Below are 17,427 nucleotides of genomic sequence, written 5' to 3' on the forward strand. Positions count from 1 at the left end.
CTCCTTTAAGTGGTAGCACTCTCTGCCCCATGCAGCATCTGTTCCTGCTCATCACCATACCGTGGTGAGGACTGGCCCCTTTCACCGTTGCTGTAGTTGGAAGAGGTTACGGTTCCAGCCCTGCTTCCAAACTGCCACCATCAGTGGAGCCCCAGGGCACTTGTTTGAAGTGGGTTCGGTGCCCAATGTCAAAACCTGCGGCACAGGTGGAGAGCTGAGAGAGGCGACTGCTTCAGCAGAGGTCGCAGTGGAGGCCTCAGGGTGGGGAGCATGGTTGAATTTAAACATGGTGAAATGAGATGCTTTTCTGACGTTATCTTTTAGGGGATGTGAAATGCTTTGGAGGAGATTGCTATGCCTTGGCTTTCGGTGTCCCAGCAGCACTCATGGTTATAGCCCTGGGTAAGTGGAAACACTCACAATGCTCAGAATGTTGCATTCAGGATGCTTAGAGTGTTGCTGTCCACTCTCACTGCCCAGTACACCTTCTCTCCCCCCCGCCCCCTCCACAGAGAACAAATGAAGTGTCGAAGCCCCCGCACAGAACCCCACTGGCAGGACAATCCACATCTCCTTCTGTTCCTCTGATCCCCCTATGCAAGGGGTTGCCTTGCCACCTGTTGTCACTTTCACAGGAGGGGCCTGGCTATGTCCTATAAGACAGCAGTTCAGAACAACAGTGGAAAACATCCTGAAATATATCAGCGGCTGTCACATCATGGCCTTTCTGCAGCATGTGCCATGTTGTGACAGTTGGCTGCTGATGCTGTGAGGTGTGTCTGAAAATATGATGGCCTCACTTGATTCTGCTTCGAGAGGCTGCAAAGCAAATGTCCCAGTGCGGTGGTTTGCAACATTGTCCTTGAGCAAGTTTGGTCTCTGGGACCTGCACAATTTGCAGTCCTAGGTCTCTCAGTTCAGGGCAATTGCATCTGGATTTCCCCCTCGTGGTCCACCAAGGGCACTCACTCTAGGCTGCTGACTCCTCAGCTGTCACCAGTCTTGGGTGGAGACCTGTGTCTCTCTCCCTCCTGACTGGGGTTTTTCCAGGTTGCACAGTTCCCTGCCTACACTGAGATATCTCCAGCAAGCCAGGCTGCCTAAACAGTCTATACTATTTAGGTGGTGTCTATACTTTTCTTTCTTTCTGAAGTCTATGAACAGTGGAATTGCCAGCTGTTATAAATTAGCACTTAGCTCTTTCTAAGCAAGCACATTTATTCTTGAGGTGAAAGCATTTCAGCGAAAACATAGATCTAAAAAAAGTTCCTAGATGCTTACCAGAGGTCACCCCATCAGTCTTATGGGGTCTCTGTAGGCCAAAGTTCTTCCAACCCTTCCCAAGAAAGATTGGGGGCCCCCTTGGACAGAAGGTCTTGTCTGTCTGCTGGATCAGAAACAAAGCTCTGAGTTAGTTTAAACTCAGGCTGTTTATCCAAAGATCCTTTGTCTGGACTCTGGAGAATCCAGTCTGAACCAGTAGATGCGAGCCTCTCCAGGGTGGTAGGTCTTTGGGGATGTTACAACCTGAGTGAATTTGCCAACCCCCCACCACACACACTGTTCTTAGTTCCTGGAAGGGCTGCAGTCACCCTCCCACAGGGAACGACATACAGTCCCTGGCCCACAATGATACGTACACTTCGTACAGTAAGATAATCCAAACATATTTCAGGAAATTACCATATCTGTCACAGTAGGCTCCCCAGTGTGTGGGATGGAAGCTTATCACAGTGCTTCTACCTCAAACTCACACAGTTTGCAGCTCAGGGCATCTCAACTTTATACCCACAGGGGATTTAACCGAGACTAGATAAACTGCCGTAATTCTGAGCTGTCTTGCTTTGGTTGGCTGTAATTGCCCACGCAATTACTGTTCTAGCCTATTATGTTACAGTAATAATACTGTACATTCCTATTCCTCAGTCTCAGGCACTAGCTGTAATTACACAGCTTCCCAAATCTCACACTTTCGCCCCACTATCGTATCGTCCACATATTCCTCTTATAGGCCTTATAAAATAGCAAATACTGGCTGCGTTTCTGTTGCCATTCCTCAGTGACCAACAGAAACACCGACTTGTTTGTTTCACTATTAAAATTGTTAACTACTATTGAGAACAAGTCCCATTCATCCCCCTTATTATGCTGCACTCAAGAATTTTCATCGCTGCATTGTGTGAGTTCTCTTTCAGATTGTTAGTTTAATTAACAGTCCAAGGGGTCATGCAGTTTTCAAAAAATATTGGCTTAGCCGTAACATCAGTGACCTGGAAATTCGCTCTTCCAGAGATAATGGACGTGGCATCTTTCTGGACAGCCTCCAGCAAAGAGAACAGAACAGGACACTAGAAAAGGATAATAAGCCAACGATGAATGTTACAGCAATTGATTTCAAAGAGTGCATGGTCACTCACTCTGAGAAGCCTCCCATTTTCCCACATGGTTTGTTTTTATCAGGTTAAGACAGTACTGGATGTTTCCTACACAAGTATATGCCAAGTATTTCTAGCAGGGTATCAGTACCTGGGGAAAACTGACTTGCAAAAATTGTACAGTATCATGGCACAAATTGACTATAAATCTATTTTCTGCTGTGGTTCTACTACAGCATTCACAGCATGCTGACAAAATGTCAAAATAAATGGGGTCCAGGGTCCTGCCGCATCATGTTAGGACACTGAATATACACTCCTTACAAGGGAAAGCTGGAAATCATAGAACCATAGGGTGAGAAGGGACCACAAGGGTCATCTAGCTTAACCCCCTGACAAGCTGCATTACATGTGTTGTCTAGTGGCTAGAGCAGGGGATTAAAAATCAAGACTCCATGCGTTTCAGAATCTGTGACTCTGCACAAGTCTTTTAGGCTTTTAGCCATTTCTGTGCTTCATTTTACACATCTGTAAAAGGGAGATCCAGCTCACCATTAAAATTGTCAGCATTTTGCCAATGCATGTAATTAAGGTAACCTTGGTATTTGAGATACTTCATCCTGAATATCCCCATCTCAGACATACACTTTAGGAAGCCTGCTCTGCTGTGCATATATCTGGTGCTTGGGAAGAATGATTTGGCAGGGAAAGGTCTTTTAAATTGTCCATCCCATCGTACTCATAGCTGATCTCTGTGAACTCCAGTGGGCACCACTGAACAATTTTACCAGAGGTTGCGGTGGATTCTGCATCACCGACAATTTTTAAATCCAGATTGGATTTTTTTGAAAAGATATGCTCTTGGAATTATTTGGGGGATGTTCAATGGCCTGTGTTATCTAGGAGGCCAGACTAGATGATCACAGTGTTCTCTTTCGGCCTTGGAATCGATGAAAAAACAACTTGGATTGACTGATCATGCTAGAAATGGACTTGAGATGCAAAATTTGGATGCAGTTTTACATCTGGATTCCACTCGCCAGAGTTCTAGGTGTTCATAACTGGGGTGTTTTTTTTTTGGCCCAGCCTGTTTTGCAGATAAGGGCCAAATGCGACATTTAGATCTGGATCGAATTTCAGATTGCAACCCCCAGGTTTAGGGTAGAGTGGCCACTCCTCCATTCCCAGAATACCAGACATTCCGGAACTTCCAGGAGTGGCATGGGCTGTGTATGCACCATGTGGGTGCCATTTTGAAGAGCAGGCTTCTCCACTCCTGACAGTGTGACCTCTCATGCACACGCTGGTGGTCGCGGAGCAGTATGCTCTTCACAGTGGTGTCCACCCATTTGATACTGGACAAAACTGCATCCAGTTTTATCTCCTTACTGGACGGGCAACAAACCAACCAAAGAGAGGACTGTCCAGTTTAAAACTGGATGAATGGCCTGCCTAGTTCATGGCTGTTTATAATTTTGCCTCAGACCATGTAAAGTGGGGGTTCTTTTCAAAGGCGTTCTTTTCATAGGAGTTTGGTGCCCCATTGATCTCCAAGGGGGATTGGGTGCCAAACTGCCCTGTGAGCCCTTGAAAATCTCCCTATATATGGTGTGTGCCACTGAATACATCTAAATGACACGTTATATTCACAGTCTGGGTGAGGGGAGGTGCATGGATGCTTATGTGTTTGTTTTATGCTATATATACCCTGGGTCCAATCCTGCTGCGAGTGCAACTCCCATTGAAGTCACTGGGAGTTCTCTGCGCAGGAGGAGGCTCACAGCCATGTGGCACTGGGAAGAATTCCCGATTTGGATTCTAATGTTTTACAGTTGTGTTTATTTCTGGAAGTGGAATGTACAAAAAAACTCCACCACGAGGGAACGTCTTACTCGAAGTTTGCCAGTGCATTGAGGTGAGCTTGTTTCTGTCCCATCATTTTTATGCACAGTTCACAGGTTGTAGCATTGTAAAAGCACATTTTCATTGGGGTAAGTGTTGTACCTTTTTACGATAATAATGTAATCTGGAGATATCTGGGAGCCAGGAACTCCGGGGTTCTGCTCTCGGTGGTGCCAGTGATGAGATGTGAGGAAGGGGAACTCATTTGGGGATAGATTTTTGACACCCTTCCTCATGCTGAATGATGCCTTACTCGACAAGACATTCCCCTGAGGTCAGTGGGGTGACTTGCAAAGTAAGGATGGTAGAATCTGACCCTTACGCTCTCTGAGAGGAAACTCTGAAAAGTCATAGAGTTGTCGAATCACAGGTTCATTTTTCTTTTTGATGTTCTGTAACTTTTTTCTAAAGCTGATTAGTTCAGCAGAGAGCAGTAGTACACATACTCCCCCACCAAGCTCAGCTTGGTTTTGTTATGGTAGCAGTCACCAGTGCACGATAACACACCATTTTACTAGTTCTTTTTCCTGGAATGCAAGCAGTGTACAGTCTTTGAAGAAATGCTGTATTGTTAGTTTTGCCATATAGTTTCTATCTGCGGGAGCTGTTACTGTTAAGGAAAAGTTAGCACATGTGACTCCATTTTGGTTTGGGGCCCACCATTGCCTAAAAGCAAGCACATCATGCACCAGGAGGAGTGTTCCTTAGATACTGCATTCCTGTGAAAATCCTCCCCCTTGTCTCCAGCCTGCCTTGACTCCCGGTATCTGTTCTTTGTCTGTCCCTGACTCCCTATCTCCTGGCCTTTGATGTGAGGCCTCCCATCCTGATAATAAAAGTTACTGATGCACCAAGCAGGGATAGGTGGTAGATAAGAAAAGGGTTTGTTTATTGGCTAAGGTTTCCGATGCACGAGGGCAACATGCTTTGCTAAGAGGTATATAATCTTTGTATAATCTTACAAACCTTTGTATTCGGGGTCCCCTCCTGGCTAGCAGGGGGCACCACGCTCGAGCGTAATAAACTTAGTGTTTTTTGGGAACTCTGCAGTTGTGGACTTTGTTCATGTGCCTCAGCCTAGAGTCGAACTGTGCGTGTCCTATCAGGTATAATTCGCAGCAGTTGTGTGCGTGTCCTATCAGGTATAATTTGCAGCAGTTGTGTGCATGACCTATCAGGTATAATTCGTAACATTACAAACAGCAAGCATTTTCCGTCTGCCTTAATCTCTCTAACTGGAGTCAATCCTTGAGCCAGAGTTGATTCCTGGGAACGGGCCATTGGTTTGTCAAGGACTGCTGTATACAGTGTAAATAAACAAATCACAAGTAGAAAATACCGACTTGTCCTCCGATGGGAAACCAAGCTGCAAGGCCCTGAAATCAGCTACTGCTCGAGAAAGGAACAACAGCATTAATCTACAAACAGGCCTGCAGAAAAACAGAGGAATGAAAATTCTGGCTGTGTCTACACTAGCACTTTTGTCGGTAAAACTTTTGTTGGTCAGGCGTGTGAAAAAAACACACCCCTGCCTGACATAAGTTACACCCACAGAAGCACCGGTGTGGACAGTGCTGTCAGTGGGAGACACTCTTGCGCCGCTCACTGGGGGGTGGTTTAGTTATTCGGACAGGAGATCTCTCTCCCATCGACACAGAGCGGCTATGCAGGAGACCTTACAGCAGCACAGCTGCACTGGTACATCTGTGCCACTCTAAGGTCTGTAGTGTAGACATAGCCTCTGGCTGTGAAGTTGCTGTAAATAATGAGGCATTTATTCCTTCCGGCCAATGGTCAATTCAAACTGTGCTTTTTAGAAAAGAAAACTAAATGAAGTGATGTTTAGTGAATTTCAAATAAGAAGGTTTTTCCTGTGACTGGTTTTAAAACAAGTAGGAAATGTTTTTGGTGACTGGTGTCACCTTTGCCTTTGAGAGATAAGAATAGAATGTAGCTGACCCAATTAATCAGAGCAGCATCAAAAGAGGCTTCCCTGAGAGAATCACTCACAAAGAGCCTATCCTGCAACCCCTCAATTCCCACTGACTTCAGTTGTGAGCATCCCTCAGGAGATGCCAGAGACTCCCAGTACTGGTCCCAAAGTAAAGAGATCAGGGGGAAAAATACAGGGATAATTAAAAAGAGGAAGGGATTCAGAGGTTCGTTTGGTGGGAGAGCCAATGGATGGGAGCAGGGCATGAAGAGGGATAATACCCAAATGTGTAATACTGAGGGGAAGGGCAGATCTGGTGATGGAGTGAGCATTTGAAGGGAGGGGGAGCAGGAAGATGCAGGTAGATATTTTGAGGTCAGCAAAATAGAGTGACTTCATGTATTATGTTTCCACATGCAAAGGACAACCATATCAGTTTGATTTAGAAAAACTGCAAAGCAAGAAAAGTCTCCATGGGAGAGAGAGCACATTGTGTGTGTCTCCTGTATAACATGCAGCATCGACTTTGCCTGGCAAAAAGGCAGCTGCCCCTGCAGTCAGAAGACTCCTAGGGACATAGAGGCACAGAACAAAGAAAACAAGATTGCATAGGTTTCCGAGTGGTAGCCGTGTTAGTCTGTATAAGCAAAAACAACGAGGAGTCCTTGTGGCACCTTAGAGACTAAGGTTTTTTACTGAAGGTAAAATATCCATTCCAATCAACATACCACACAGACTATGGTGAGAGATTGTGCCACACGCTCTCAAAGAAACTGCAGAACTACGTGATCAACACCCTAAATACATTTGTTAATCTCTAAGGTGCCACAAGGACTCCAAGGTTGCATCGTTTCTGTGGCTGCGTAGACCATACTATGGAGGTTTGAGAATGATGAGGGGAGTTTTGATCTGGGAATTCTACGTGGATTGGGGGGATGAAAGATGGGATAAGGGAGATGGTCTAACTGGTTGAAATACACTTAAGTTACCCCTGTTATTCATTTGTTCTTCCCTCTAGTTTGCTATTAGAAACCGGCTGAAAAATTTCTACAAACAGATGCCGAAGAGGGAACACTGGTTAGATTGGGCATCAGAAAAATACTCAGTAAGTGATGACTTACATGTAAGTGACTGAGTGTCTGGTTCTGTGATCTGGCATGGGCTGTGTGGTGCCTTGGGTTCTTGGGCTGTAATAGGGTAACCTTGAAGGGACATCTTGTGTCAAGCTGTGTGTCTGAGCCTTTGAGCAGTGCAGATGAATTTCCCCGTACACTGAAATTAACACTGAAATTAATTAACATTAGTGAACTTCAAGATGTAAAACAAATGCAACACTAAAAAGCCATGCTGCACTGAGCACTACACAGCATCTCCAGTACATGAGTATCTCATAGGGCCTATGTATATAAATACTGTATATATTTGATTGTCTCTCCCCCCAGCCTCTCTTTATTACTTGCCTTCCTAAACTCTAAACTCCTTAGGACCTGGACCATGTCTACCTCTGTGTAAGTACAATGGGACTTTGATTCTGACTGGAGTCTCTAGGCTCTCTCTAATGCAAATAGTGGGAGTAGCATGTATAAGTATGATAAATATTTGACACACCATTCCTTGGAGTTAATTAGGGACCCTCACACATGGGGACTGAAATTGTTGTTAGCTGTTCCACCCCCCATTTTATCTTTCTGCTTGTTTCTCTTAATAGAAGCAACTGATCAATGAGATTAAAATGGTGACACGAGTTCTCTTCCTGTTTATCCCACTGCCAATGTTCTGGGCCCTCTTTGATCAACAGGTAAAGTATAACAAATTACAGACATGGTTATTGAGCCAGGTTCTGATCTTGGTTATGTCAATGTCAATCTGGGGTAACTCCATGGACATCACAGTGCATTGAGGGCATCAGAGGTCTCATCTCAACACTAGATATCTGCTTGCCTTGATGAGGCAGCACCTGCCATTCATGGTCATCTGGCCTTCAGTCTCCTCCTTGGTTTCTAGGATGGGGTGGGAGCCAGAGGTGGTTGAAAAGAAGGTGCCATGCCTATAAATAGTAGAAAAAGAGGGCTGAGAGAAAAGGGAAGCAGAGGTGGGAGAAACAAGCAGAAGAGATACTGGGAGAATGAGTGAAGGAAGAGGAAGAGAAGAAAGCCCTTCCAGCACTCACTTCTCCTCTGTTCCCTTATTCTCCCATCCCTCTGAGCACACCAGGGTATTTACAATGGTCTGTTTTGTCTTTAGGGATCTAGATGGACTCTGCAAGCTAGCAGAATGAATGCAGACTTTGTAAGTACTTAAGATTATTAGGGATTATAAAACTAGTAGTAACCCTGGCTTTTTGAAATTAATTGTTCACAATAGTTAAACCTGCTGCTTTACAACCTTGTAAGAGTTTATGGATTAGAAAAAAATGTTGTAGATGTACATACCAGAATTCATAATGATCATGAAACATTATGGAAAGAAGTGAGGTCTAGGGAACTAGGCCCAGCCCTGTGAGCTAGGACTACCTGAATTCTACTTCTGTGACCTTGAGCAAGTCACTTAACTTCTCTCCCGCAGGTGTAAAATATGGGGATGTTGTGAGAATCAATTAGATAATATCCATAAAATCCTTTGAAGATGTAAACTGCAAATAGAACAGCATGCAGTCAAGTATGAATGCGTGTAAACTGGCTGGGTAAGGATTTTTTCACACAAGGCCTCATTTACAGATGTGTATGCAGTGCTTAATTTGTAATGAAAGAGGTGCCGGGGATCAAGCAATTAGGTGTCAAAGCTCAAACAATTTTTTTACTTTCATAACTGATGCAGCAATCTCAGATGGGCCGGAGCTATGAACTGCTAAACCAAGAGGTGCCGGGACTCAACCCCAGCAAGCCCTGAGACAAATTAAGCACTGCATGTGTGTCTTAATAGGCCATCCAGATCTTAAATGTGGACACTCAGATCAGTATTTAGGCATGTAAATGGCCACTTTCTTTGTGTAAATTCGGATTTAATCTCCAAAGTGTGAGCCCTGTTATATCACTCACATTTGAAGATTGTGCCCATGGCATTTGTCACTTGTTAGGGTAATTAATCCAAGCGAGGAATGAAAAGATTGCAACTCTGTGTTTTATACCTCCCTCCCTGAAAGGAAAGTCAATGAAAGTTCACACAGCCCTTGTGACTGATAGCTAGAAACACTGTAGTCTGTGTTTCTGGGAGCATGTGTTTAGTGATACATTAATGAAACATCTAAGAATCAACAGAACTCATTTACTAAACACTCTCTGGCGGAAAACAAAACTGTTCTGGGCTTTTTGTCCCAACAGTTCCTTTGGATTTTTGGCTCATATATCAACTTGTCCCACTTCCTCTGTGCACATCAAGGGGAAACTGTCTCTTTAAGGCCTCCTGGCATTTCTCTTTGTAAAAAGAAAAGGAGTACTTGTGGCACCTTAGAGACTAACCAATTTATTTGAGCATGAGCTTTCGTGAGCTACAGCTCCTTAATAAATTGGTTAGTCTCTAAGGTGCCACAAGTACTCCTTTTCTTTTTGTGAATAGAGACTAACACGGCTGTTACTCTGAAACCTCTCTTTGTAAAATCACCCTTGCTTTCTCAGTCAAGCGTTCTCCTTCAGTAAGGAGTGAGCATAAACAGGAGAAAGGAAAATCAGATCTATTCCTGTGTGAGCTGAAATATGTAGACTCTTATTTACTAATGCCAGATTAGCACACAGTACACAACCTGGAGGAGAGGTGGGTAGGAGAGGGAGGAGAGGTGGGTATTTCCCTGCCACGGCATATTTAGCTTTGAAACTGTTGGTGCGCTACAATTTTAACTCTCCAGGATTCTGCAGTCTGCAGAGACAGGCAGCCATTTTGCACTCAGCACAGTGCAGACTCTCAGAGAGGAGACAAACGCACACTGTGTTCTTTCATGGAGATTTTACTTTTGTTCTCCCTAGGGGGGTTTCGTCTCTTAATCTGGCCTCATAGCCAGGTGGTTGAGCCTGATACAGCCTCAGCTAACAGAGTTAGAGGCCCATGCTTTTGGAACTAGGGTTCTACCACCAGGAGAGGGGGACAGAGCACCATGCTGAGTTCTCATAGACTCATAGATATTAAGGTCAGAAGGGACATTTATGATCATCTAGTCTGAACTCCTGCACAATGCAGGCCACAGAATCTCACCCACCCACTCCTGCAAGAAACCTCTCACCTATGTCTGAGCTACTGAAGTCCTCAAATCATGGTTTAAAGACTTCAAGGTGCAGAGAATCCTCCAGCAAGTGACCCATGCCCCATGCTACAGAGGAAGGCGAAAAACCCCCAGGGCCTCTGCCAATCTTCCCTGGAGGAAAATTCCTTCCTGACCGCAAATATGGCAATCAGCTGAAACCCTGAGCATATGGGCAAGATTCACCAGCCAAATACCCAGGAAAGAATTCTCTGTAGTAACTCAGATCCCACCCCATCTAACATCCCATCACAGGCCATTGAGTCTATTTACCATGAATAGTTAGAGATCAATTAATTGCCAAAATCATATTATCCCATCATACCATCTCCTCTATAAACTTATCGAGTTTAATCTTGAAGCCAGATAGGTCTTTTGCCCCCACTGCTTCCCTTGGAAGGCTATTCCACAACTTCACTCCTCTGATGGTTAGAAACCTTCATCTAATTTCAAGTCTAAACTTCTGGATGGCCAGTTTATATCCATTTGTTCTTGTGTCCACATTGGTACTGAGCTTAAATAATTCCTCTCCCTCTCTGGTATTTATCCCTCTGATATATTTATAGAGAACAATCATATCTCCCCTCAACCTTCTTTTGGTTAGGCTAAACAAGCCAAGCTCCTTGAGTCTCCTTTCATAAGACAGGTTTTCCATTCCTCGGATCATCCTAGTAGCCCTTCTCTGTACCTATTCAAGTTTGAATTCATTCTTCTTAAACATGGGAGACCAGAACTGCACACACTATTCCACATGAGGTCTCACCAGTGCCTTGTATAATACCTCCTTATCTCTACTGGAAATAACTCACCTGATGCATCCCAAGACCGCATTAGCTTTTTTCATGGCCATATCACATTGGCGGCTCATAGTCATCCAGTGGTCAACCAATACTCCAAGGTCCTTCTCCTTCTCCGTTACTTCCAATTGATGCATCCCCAGCTCATAACTAGAATTCTTGTTATTAATCCCTAAATGCATGACCTTACGCTTCTCACTATTAAATTTCATCCTATTACTATTACTCCAGTTTACAAGGTCATCCAGATCCTCCAGTATGATATCCCGGTTCTTCTCTAAATTGGCAATACCTCCCAGCTTTGTATCATCCGCAAACTTTATTAGCACACTCCCACTTTTTGTGCGGAGGTCAGTAATAAAAAGATTAAATAAGATTGGTCCCAAAACCGATCCCTGAGGAACTCCACTGGTAACCTCCCTCCGGTCTGACAGTTCACCTTTCAGTATGACCTGCTGTAGTTTCCCTTTTAACCAATTCCTTATCCACCTTTCAATTTTCATATTGATCCCCATCTTTTCCAATTTAACTAATAATTCCCCATGTGGCACCGTATCAAAAGCCTTACCGAAATCTAGTTAAATTAGATCCACTGCATTTCCTTTGTCTAAAAAATCTGTTACTTTCTCAAAGAAGGAGATCAGGTTGGTTTGGCATGATCTACCTTTTGTAAAACCATGTTGTATTTTGTCCCATTTACCATTGACTTCAATGTCCTTAACTACTTTCTTCTTCAAAAATTTTTCCAAGACCTTGCATACTACAGATGTCAAACTAACAGGCCTGTAGTTACCCGGATCACTTTTTTTTCCTTTCTTAAAAATAGGAACTATGTTAGCAATTCTCCAGTCAGATGGTACAACCCCTGAGTTTACAGATTCATTAAAAATTCTTACTAATGGGCTTGCGATTTCATGTGCCAATTCCTTTAATATTTTTGGATGAAGATTATCTGGGGCTCCCCGATTTAGTCCCATTAAGCTGTTCGAGTTTTGCTTCTACCTCAGATATGGTAATATCTATCTCCATATCCTCATTCTCATTTGTCATGCTACCATTATCCCTAAGATCCTCATTAGCTTTATTAAAGACTGAGGCAAAGTATTTGTTTAGATATTGGGCCATGCCTAGATTATCCTTAACCTCCACTCCATCCTCAGTGTTCAGCGGTCCCACTTCTTTCTTTCTTTCTTTCTTTCTTTCTTTCTTTCTTTCTTTCTTTCTTTCTTTCTTTCTTTCTTTCTTTTCTTCTTATTTATATGGCTATAGAACCTTTTACTAGTGGTTTGAATTCCCTTTTCAAGGTCCAACTCTACTTGACTTTTAGCCTGTCTCACTTTATCTCCACATGTTCTGATCTCAATAAGGTAGCTTTCCTTGCTGATCCCTCCCATCTTCCACTCCCTGTATGCTTTTTCTTTTTCTTAATCACCTCTCTGAGATGCTTGCTCATCCAGCTTGCTCTACAACTCCTGCCTATGAATTTTTTCCCCTTTCTTGGGATGCAGGCTTCCGATAGCTTCTGCAGCTTTGACTTAAAGTAATCCCAGGCCTCCTCTGCCTTTAGATCCACAAGTTCTTCAGTCCAATCCACTTCTCTAACTAATTTCCTTAATTTTTGAAAGTCAGCACTTTTGAAATGAAAAACCCTAGTCACAGATTTATTTTTTTGTCCTTCCGTTCAGTTTGAACTGAATTAGCTCATGATCACTTGAACCAAGGTTGTCCCCTACAACCATTTCTTCTATGAGGCCCTCACTACTCACCAAAACCAAATCTAAAATGGCATCCCCTCTAGTCAATTCGGCAACTACTTGATGAAGGAATCCATCAGCTATCGCATCTAGGAAAATCTGAGCCCTATTATTATTACTAGCACTCGTCCTCCAGTGTATATCTGGGAAGTTAAAGTCTCCCATGATCATGCAATTTCCATTAGTATTTACTTCATTAAAAACATTAAAGAAGGCTCTATCCATATCGAAATTAGATCCCGGCAGTCTATAGCACACCCTGAGTACTATCACAGGGGAGGCTCTCGTAGTTTTCTTCCCCAATGTGATTTTTGCCAAGACGGACTCTGTCTTATCCATTCCATTGCTTCTTCTTTACATTCTACCTCATCCTTGATATACAATGCTACTCCACCACCTTTACCTTTATTTCTGTCTTTCCTAAACAGCACATACCCTTCAATATCTGTAGTCCAGTCATGACTACTATTGCACCATGTTTCTGTTATCTCTATAATATCTGGTTTCACTTTCTGCACAAGTAGCTCTAGTTCCTCCATTTTGTTACCTAGGCTCCTTGCATTGGTGTATAAACATCTTAATTTTTGCTGTTTGGCCTCGCTCACATTCTTTACCCAATTAGGCATGGACATTCTACAGCCAGTATGACCTATTAGACTGGTATCCACATTGCCCTTCCTCCTTATGTCCATTCTCCCACCCACGGTTGTATCTTTTCTTACTTTGTTTTCTTCCCTCTCAATGCTAAAATCCAGCTTGGAGATTACCTGGACATCTCCCAAACATCTCCCCCAAATTCCTAGTTTAAAGCTCTCTTAATCAGTTGTGCCAGCCTCCATTCTAGAAGTCTATTTCCTTCCCTACTCAGATGAAGTCCATCCCGAGAGAACGGTCCTCTGTCCATGAATGCCTCTCAGTGGCCATACATCCCAAAGCCCTCCTTATAGCACTACTGCCTGAGCCATCTGTTGATAGTCATAATCTTGTCACACCTTTGTTGCCCTTCTCTAGGAACAGGCAGAATCCCACTGAAGATCACCTGGCAGGCATTGTCCAGAAATGGGCTTAAGTAAAACAGCCCCACAATCCTATTTTGAAGCTGCCCAGAGTTTGGGAGCATTATGTTGCAGAGTTTTGGCTCATCCCATTATGGATGTAGAGGGGAAGCTCAACATTTGGATCCCAATCTGGATTCCAAAATACCGATTCTTCCTTCCCTACCAAGTTTAGGCTGTTCAAATCTGGGGCAGTAGCTTCTAGTGTTATCAAAACATTTCTAGGGATCAGATCTCCCCCAATTGTCCTCTATCCCAGGCTTTATGTCCTTTCTGCAAAGGACTCCGTTCAAACACCACATCCTTAGAAGAGAAATGTCAGGGAGAACACAGCATCCACCACTCAAGCAAAGGTAAAGCACCTGAGAAGACAGTTCAGCTACCGAGGTCTGTATTGTGGGCTGTTTGCTTAGTTGCTATCAATAGACATGGTATTATGTTGTGTTTACTAATCAGTTTGAATGTCTGTATATTTCAGGGAGGATTAGTCTTTCAGCCAGACCAAATGCAGGTAAAAGAACCCATAGGGCAAAGTGCACAATCCTTGTAAATATGCTGTCTTTCTTACTGATATTTCACTCATTATACTCACAGACCAGTCCTGCTCTCATTAAAGATAATGGCAAAATTCCTACTGACTTTAATGGTGCAGGATCAATGCCTTAATTTTGCTATGTATTTGGTGAAACTGAGTCCTCTGGCCTTAAAACTCCCCCTAGTGCTGTAGGGGATTTCCTACCGTACTAGGTGAATGCTTTTGACTAATGGTGAGTTCCTGGAAAACAAGGGACTTCAGAGGGAATTCCTAGAATCATAGGAACATAGGGCTTGAAGGGATCTCAAGAGGCCACCTAGTCCAGCATTCTGCTCTGAGGCAAGACCAAATGATTATGCTGCAGCCCTGTTATGCTGACATAATATGGGTGAGCTCAGAGGGATTTGCTTGCCAGTACAAAGATGGCACAGCCAGCTTCATCCCACCACCACCCCAGGAATTTCCAATGCAGGAAATGTGTCAAGGGCATGTCAATGTGAGCTGGGGTTGGGGGCTTGGGGGAGAGTGCAGCCACGGCATTTCTCTTCCCTGACTATTCTCTGTCATCATAATGGTTCCTCAGGGTCTTTGCAGCCAGGGTACAAATGAGGGTGGGCCTCTAAGCTGCTCCAACATCCACTGATGGTGGAACCAGCCCCTGCATAGAAGAGGCACCAGCCACCTCTCCTTTCTCCTGATCCCTGGACTGTGCTCAGCAACACAGGCAGGGAAGGTGGAATTTTAAGGCTCCAGGACTGTGCAGTGTAATCAGTGTTGATTACAGCACTTGTGTGCTCTCTAGGGGTGGCTGAACTGCTTCAGAGAAATTCAAAGTCATCTCTTCCCTGCAGTCTTCACTCAGAATTCAAGCTGAACGTTCCTTGATGTTTGTTCCCCCAGCCATTATTCATTTCCCTATATTTCCACTGCTTATTGGCAGCACGCACACGAATGTCCCAGGAGAAAAGCTGCTCCCATGAGACTTCGGAGCAGACTGGAAACAGTCTGTGTTGGAAATCTCACAAAAAAAGTGTGTTCTCATGAGATTTTTAACCCTATAATGAAGACCCAAGATTTGTGCATCATTGTTGATTAAACATCAGAGTTGTTGGGTTGATTCCCTAATCAGAGCTCTGAACCTGTTGAAATTCTCCCATCTCTGTTATTAAGGCATTTCTTTGTGCACTTTAAAAATGTAGTGCCTCAGTTTCCCAATCAGTAATACTGGGCTCGTAATACTTATTCACCTCCTAGGCGTGTTGTAAGGATGAATATATTCATGTCTGTGAACCTTAAATGGAAGAAGTTATTGAAGGGCAAAGTACGATTATATTTTTAAGGGAGGTTTTGAGTGTTTGTTTGTGTCATTCCTATAATGGAATTATTTCTGCTTTATGGGTTTAATTACAGGAAATCACTTCGTATTGTCTAATCTCTCCCATTCATTGGTGCTGCAGGTCTTGAACCCACTCCTGATTCTGATCTTCATCCCAGTTTTTGACTTTGGGCTCTACCCCCTGATCAAAATGTGCAGAATTAATTTCACGTAAGTATTAGCGGCAGTGCATTCTGCCACATTTTTATTCCTTTGCAGCTTCCCCCCCCCCACCCAGAAAAATACGTTTATACGAGATCAGGTGGACAAGACACCTAAGCTTCCATTCATTCCGCATCCTATTCTTGCTTCTAACTTAGCCTTCTGTCCTGCATTGGTCAACATCACCAAGCTAACACATAGTTCCTGGATGTTACAGAGGGAAAAGAGCAATTAGGTCAGCTCTTCCAGTTCCGCACCAGGGGGTTGTTCCCTACTAAGGGTGCAGGATTGTTCCCAACTGAGCGTTCAGTAGGGCTTTGTCTAATCCAGTGTAAATGTCTCATGAAACAGGGATTCCTCAAGCCTCAGCAGAGTGTCCCAGGCGCTAGCAGATCTTGTTGACCATGAATTTTCCCGAGCAGTCAGTCTCATCACTCCCTTTCTTAATTTTATCCCACAGCTCCTCATTGCACCCTCTTGTACTACTCTAAATATTTGACCTCCTGTTTTAGGGCCTGATGGAGGCTTTCCCCACTTTGGCCCCTCTGGGGAGGAAGGGAGCGAAACTTATGGGCAGTCCTTGCTCTCAGGAGTCTTCCATTGACTTTGGTGGCCCTTGGATCAGGTCCTCAGAGAGCAAGTTGCTTGTGTGACCAGAGCTGGAAGGCGCAGTGAGGACAAGAAGCTGTGCCCTCTTCCAGAGTGGAGTCACGGCCATACTCCCCCATGAGCCCCTCAGAGAGCTAGGAAGCGTTTTACTCTCCTGAGACATGGTGCCCTCTGAAGCACACACTGGAGCAGCGCTTCACCACCACGCCTCAAAGGGCCTTACGCTGGCAGAGCTGATCGGACATCTAGCCACATTATAACCAGTTCTTCGTCCATTCCACTCATGAGCCCTAAATTCACATACAGATTAAAAGCTCTGCCACACAGCAGGGACCAGAGAAAGCTCCATGCTCCAGACCCTGCTCCATCTTAGCATTATATTGTATCTAAAAAGAATCCTCTAAAAATAATTCTGATTTAAACTCAGTCTCTTTCCTTCCCCAAGACACAGGTGCTGACAAATCAATTCCCTGTCTTACACTCACATCTGCTAGCACATACCCTGCGCTATGCAGGGTCCCCAAAAGACTCCATGGGGCTGCAGGGGTCTGGATTGCTAGAACCTAATGCAGGATCAGGGCCAAAAAGTGTTCATTTATTACAACAGCATAAAGAGTGAACAAGTGAGCTGTAGCTCATGAAAGCTTATGCTCAAATAAATTGGTTAGTCTCTAAGGCGCCACAAGTCCTCCTTTTCTT

At 44.0% G+C, this 17,427-nt stretch overlaps 1 protein-coding gene across 2 annotated transcripts in view; it reads left to right on the forward strand.

Moving 5' to 3' along the window:
• Positions 1–17,427, forward strand: part of SLC15A2 (solute carrier family 15 member 2) — a 74,387-nt gene that overhangs the window by 36,673 nt on the left and 20,287 nt on the right. For both annotated transcript variants that reach the window (XM_048869977.2, XM_048869976.2), the window contains 7 exons: positions 325–402; positions 4,208–4,290; positions 7,229–7,315; positions 7,919–8,008; positions 8,455–8,499; positions 14,526–14,558; positions 16,040–16,128. In XM_048869977.2, coding sequence (XP_048725934.1) covers positions 325–402; positions 4,208–4,290; positions 7,229–7,315; positions 7,919–8,008; positions 8,455–8,499; positions 14,526–14,558; positions 16,040–16,128 — 505 coding nt within the window. The remainder of the gene's footprint in view (positions 1–324; positions 403–4,207; positions 4,291–7,228; positions 7,316–7,918; positions 8,009–8,454; positions 8,500–14,525; positions 14,559–16,039; positions 16,129–17,427) is intronic.

This window comes from Caretta caretta, chromosome 11 (assembly GCF_965140235.1).
Source record: "Caretta caretta isolate rCarCar2 chromosome 11, rCarCar1.hap1, whole genome shotgun sequence".
Classification (NCBI taxonomy): Eukaryota; Metazoa; Chordata; order Testudines; family Cheloniidae; genus Caretta; species Caretta caretta.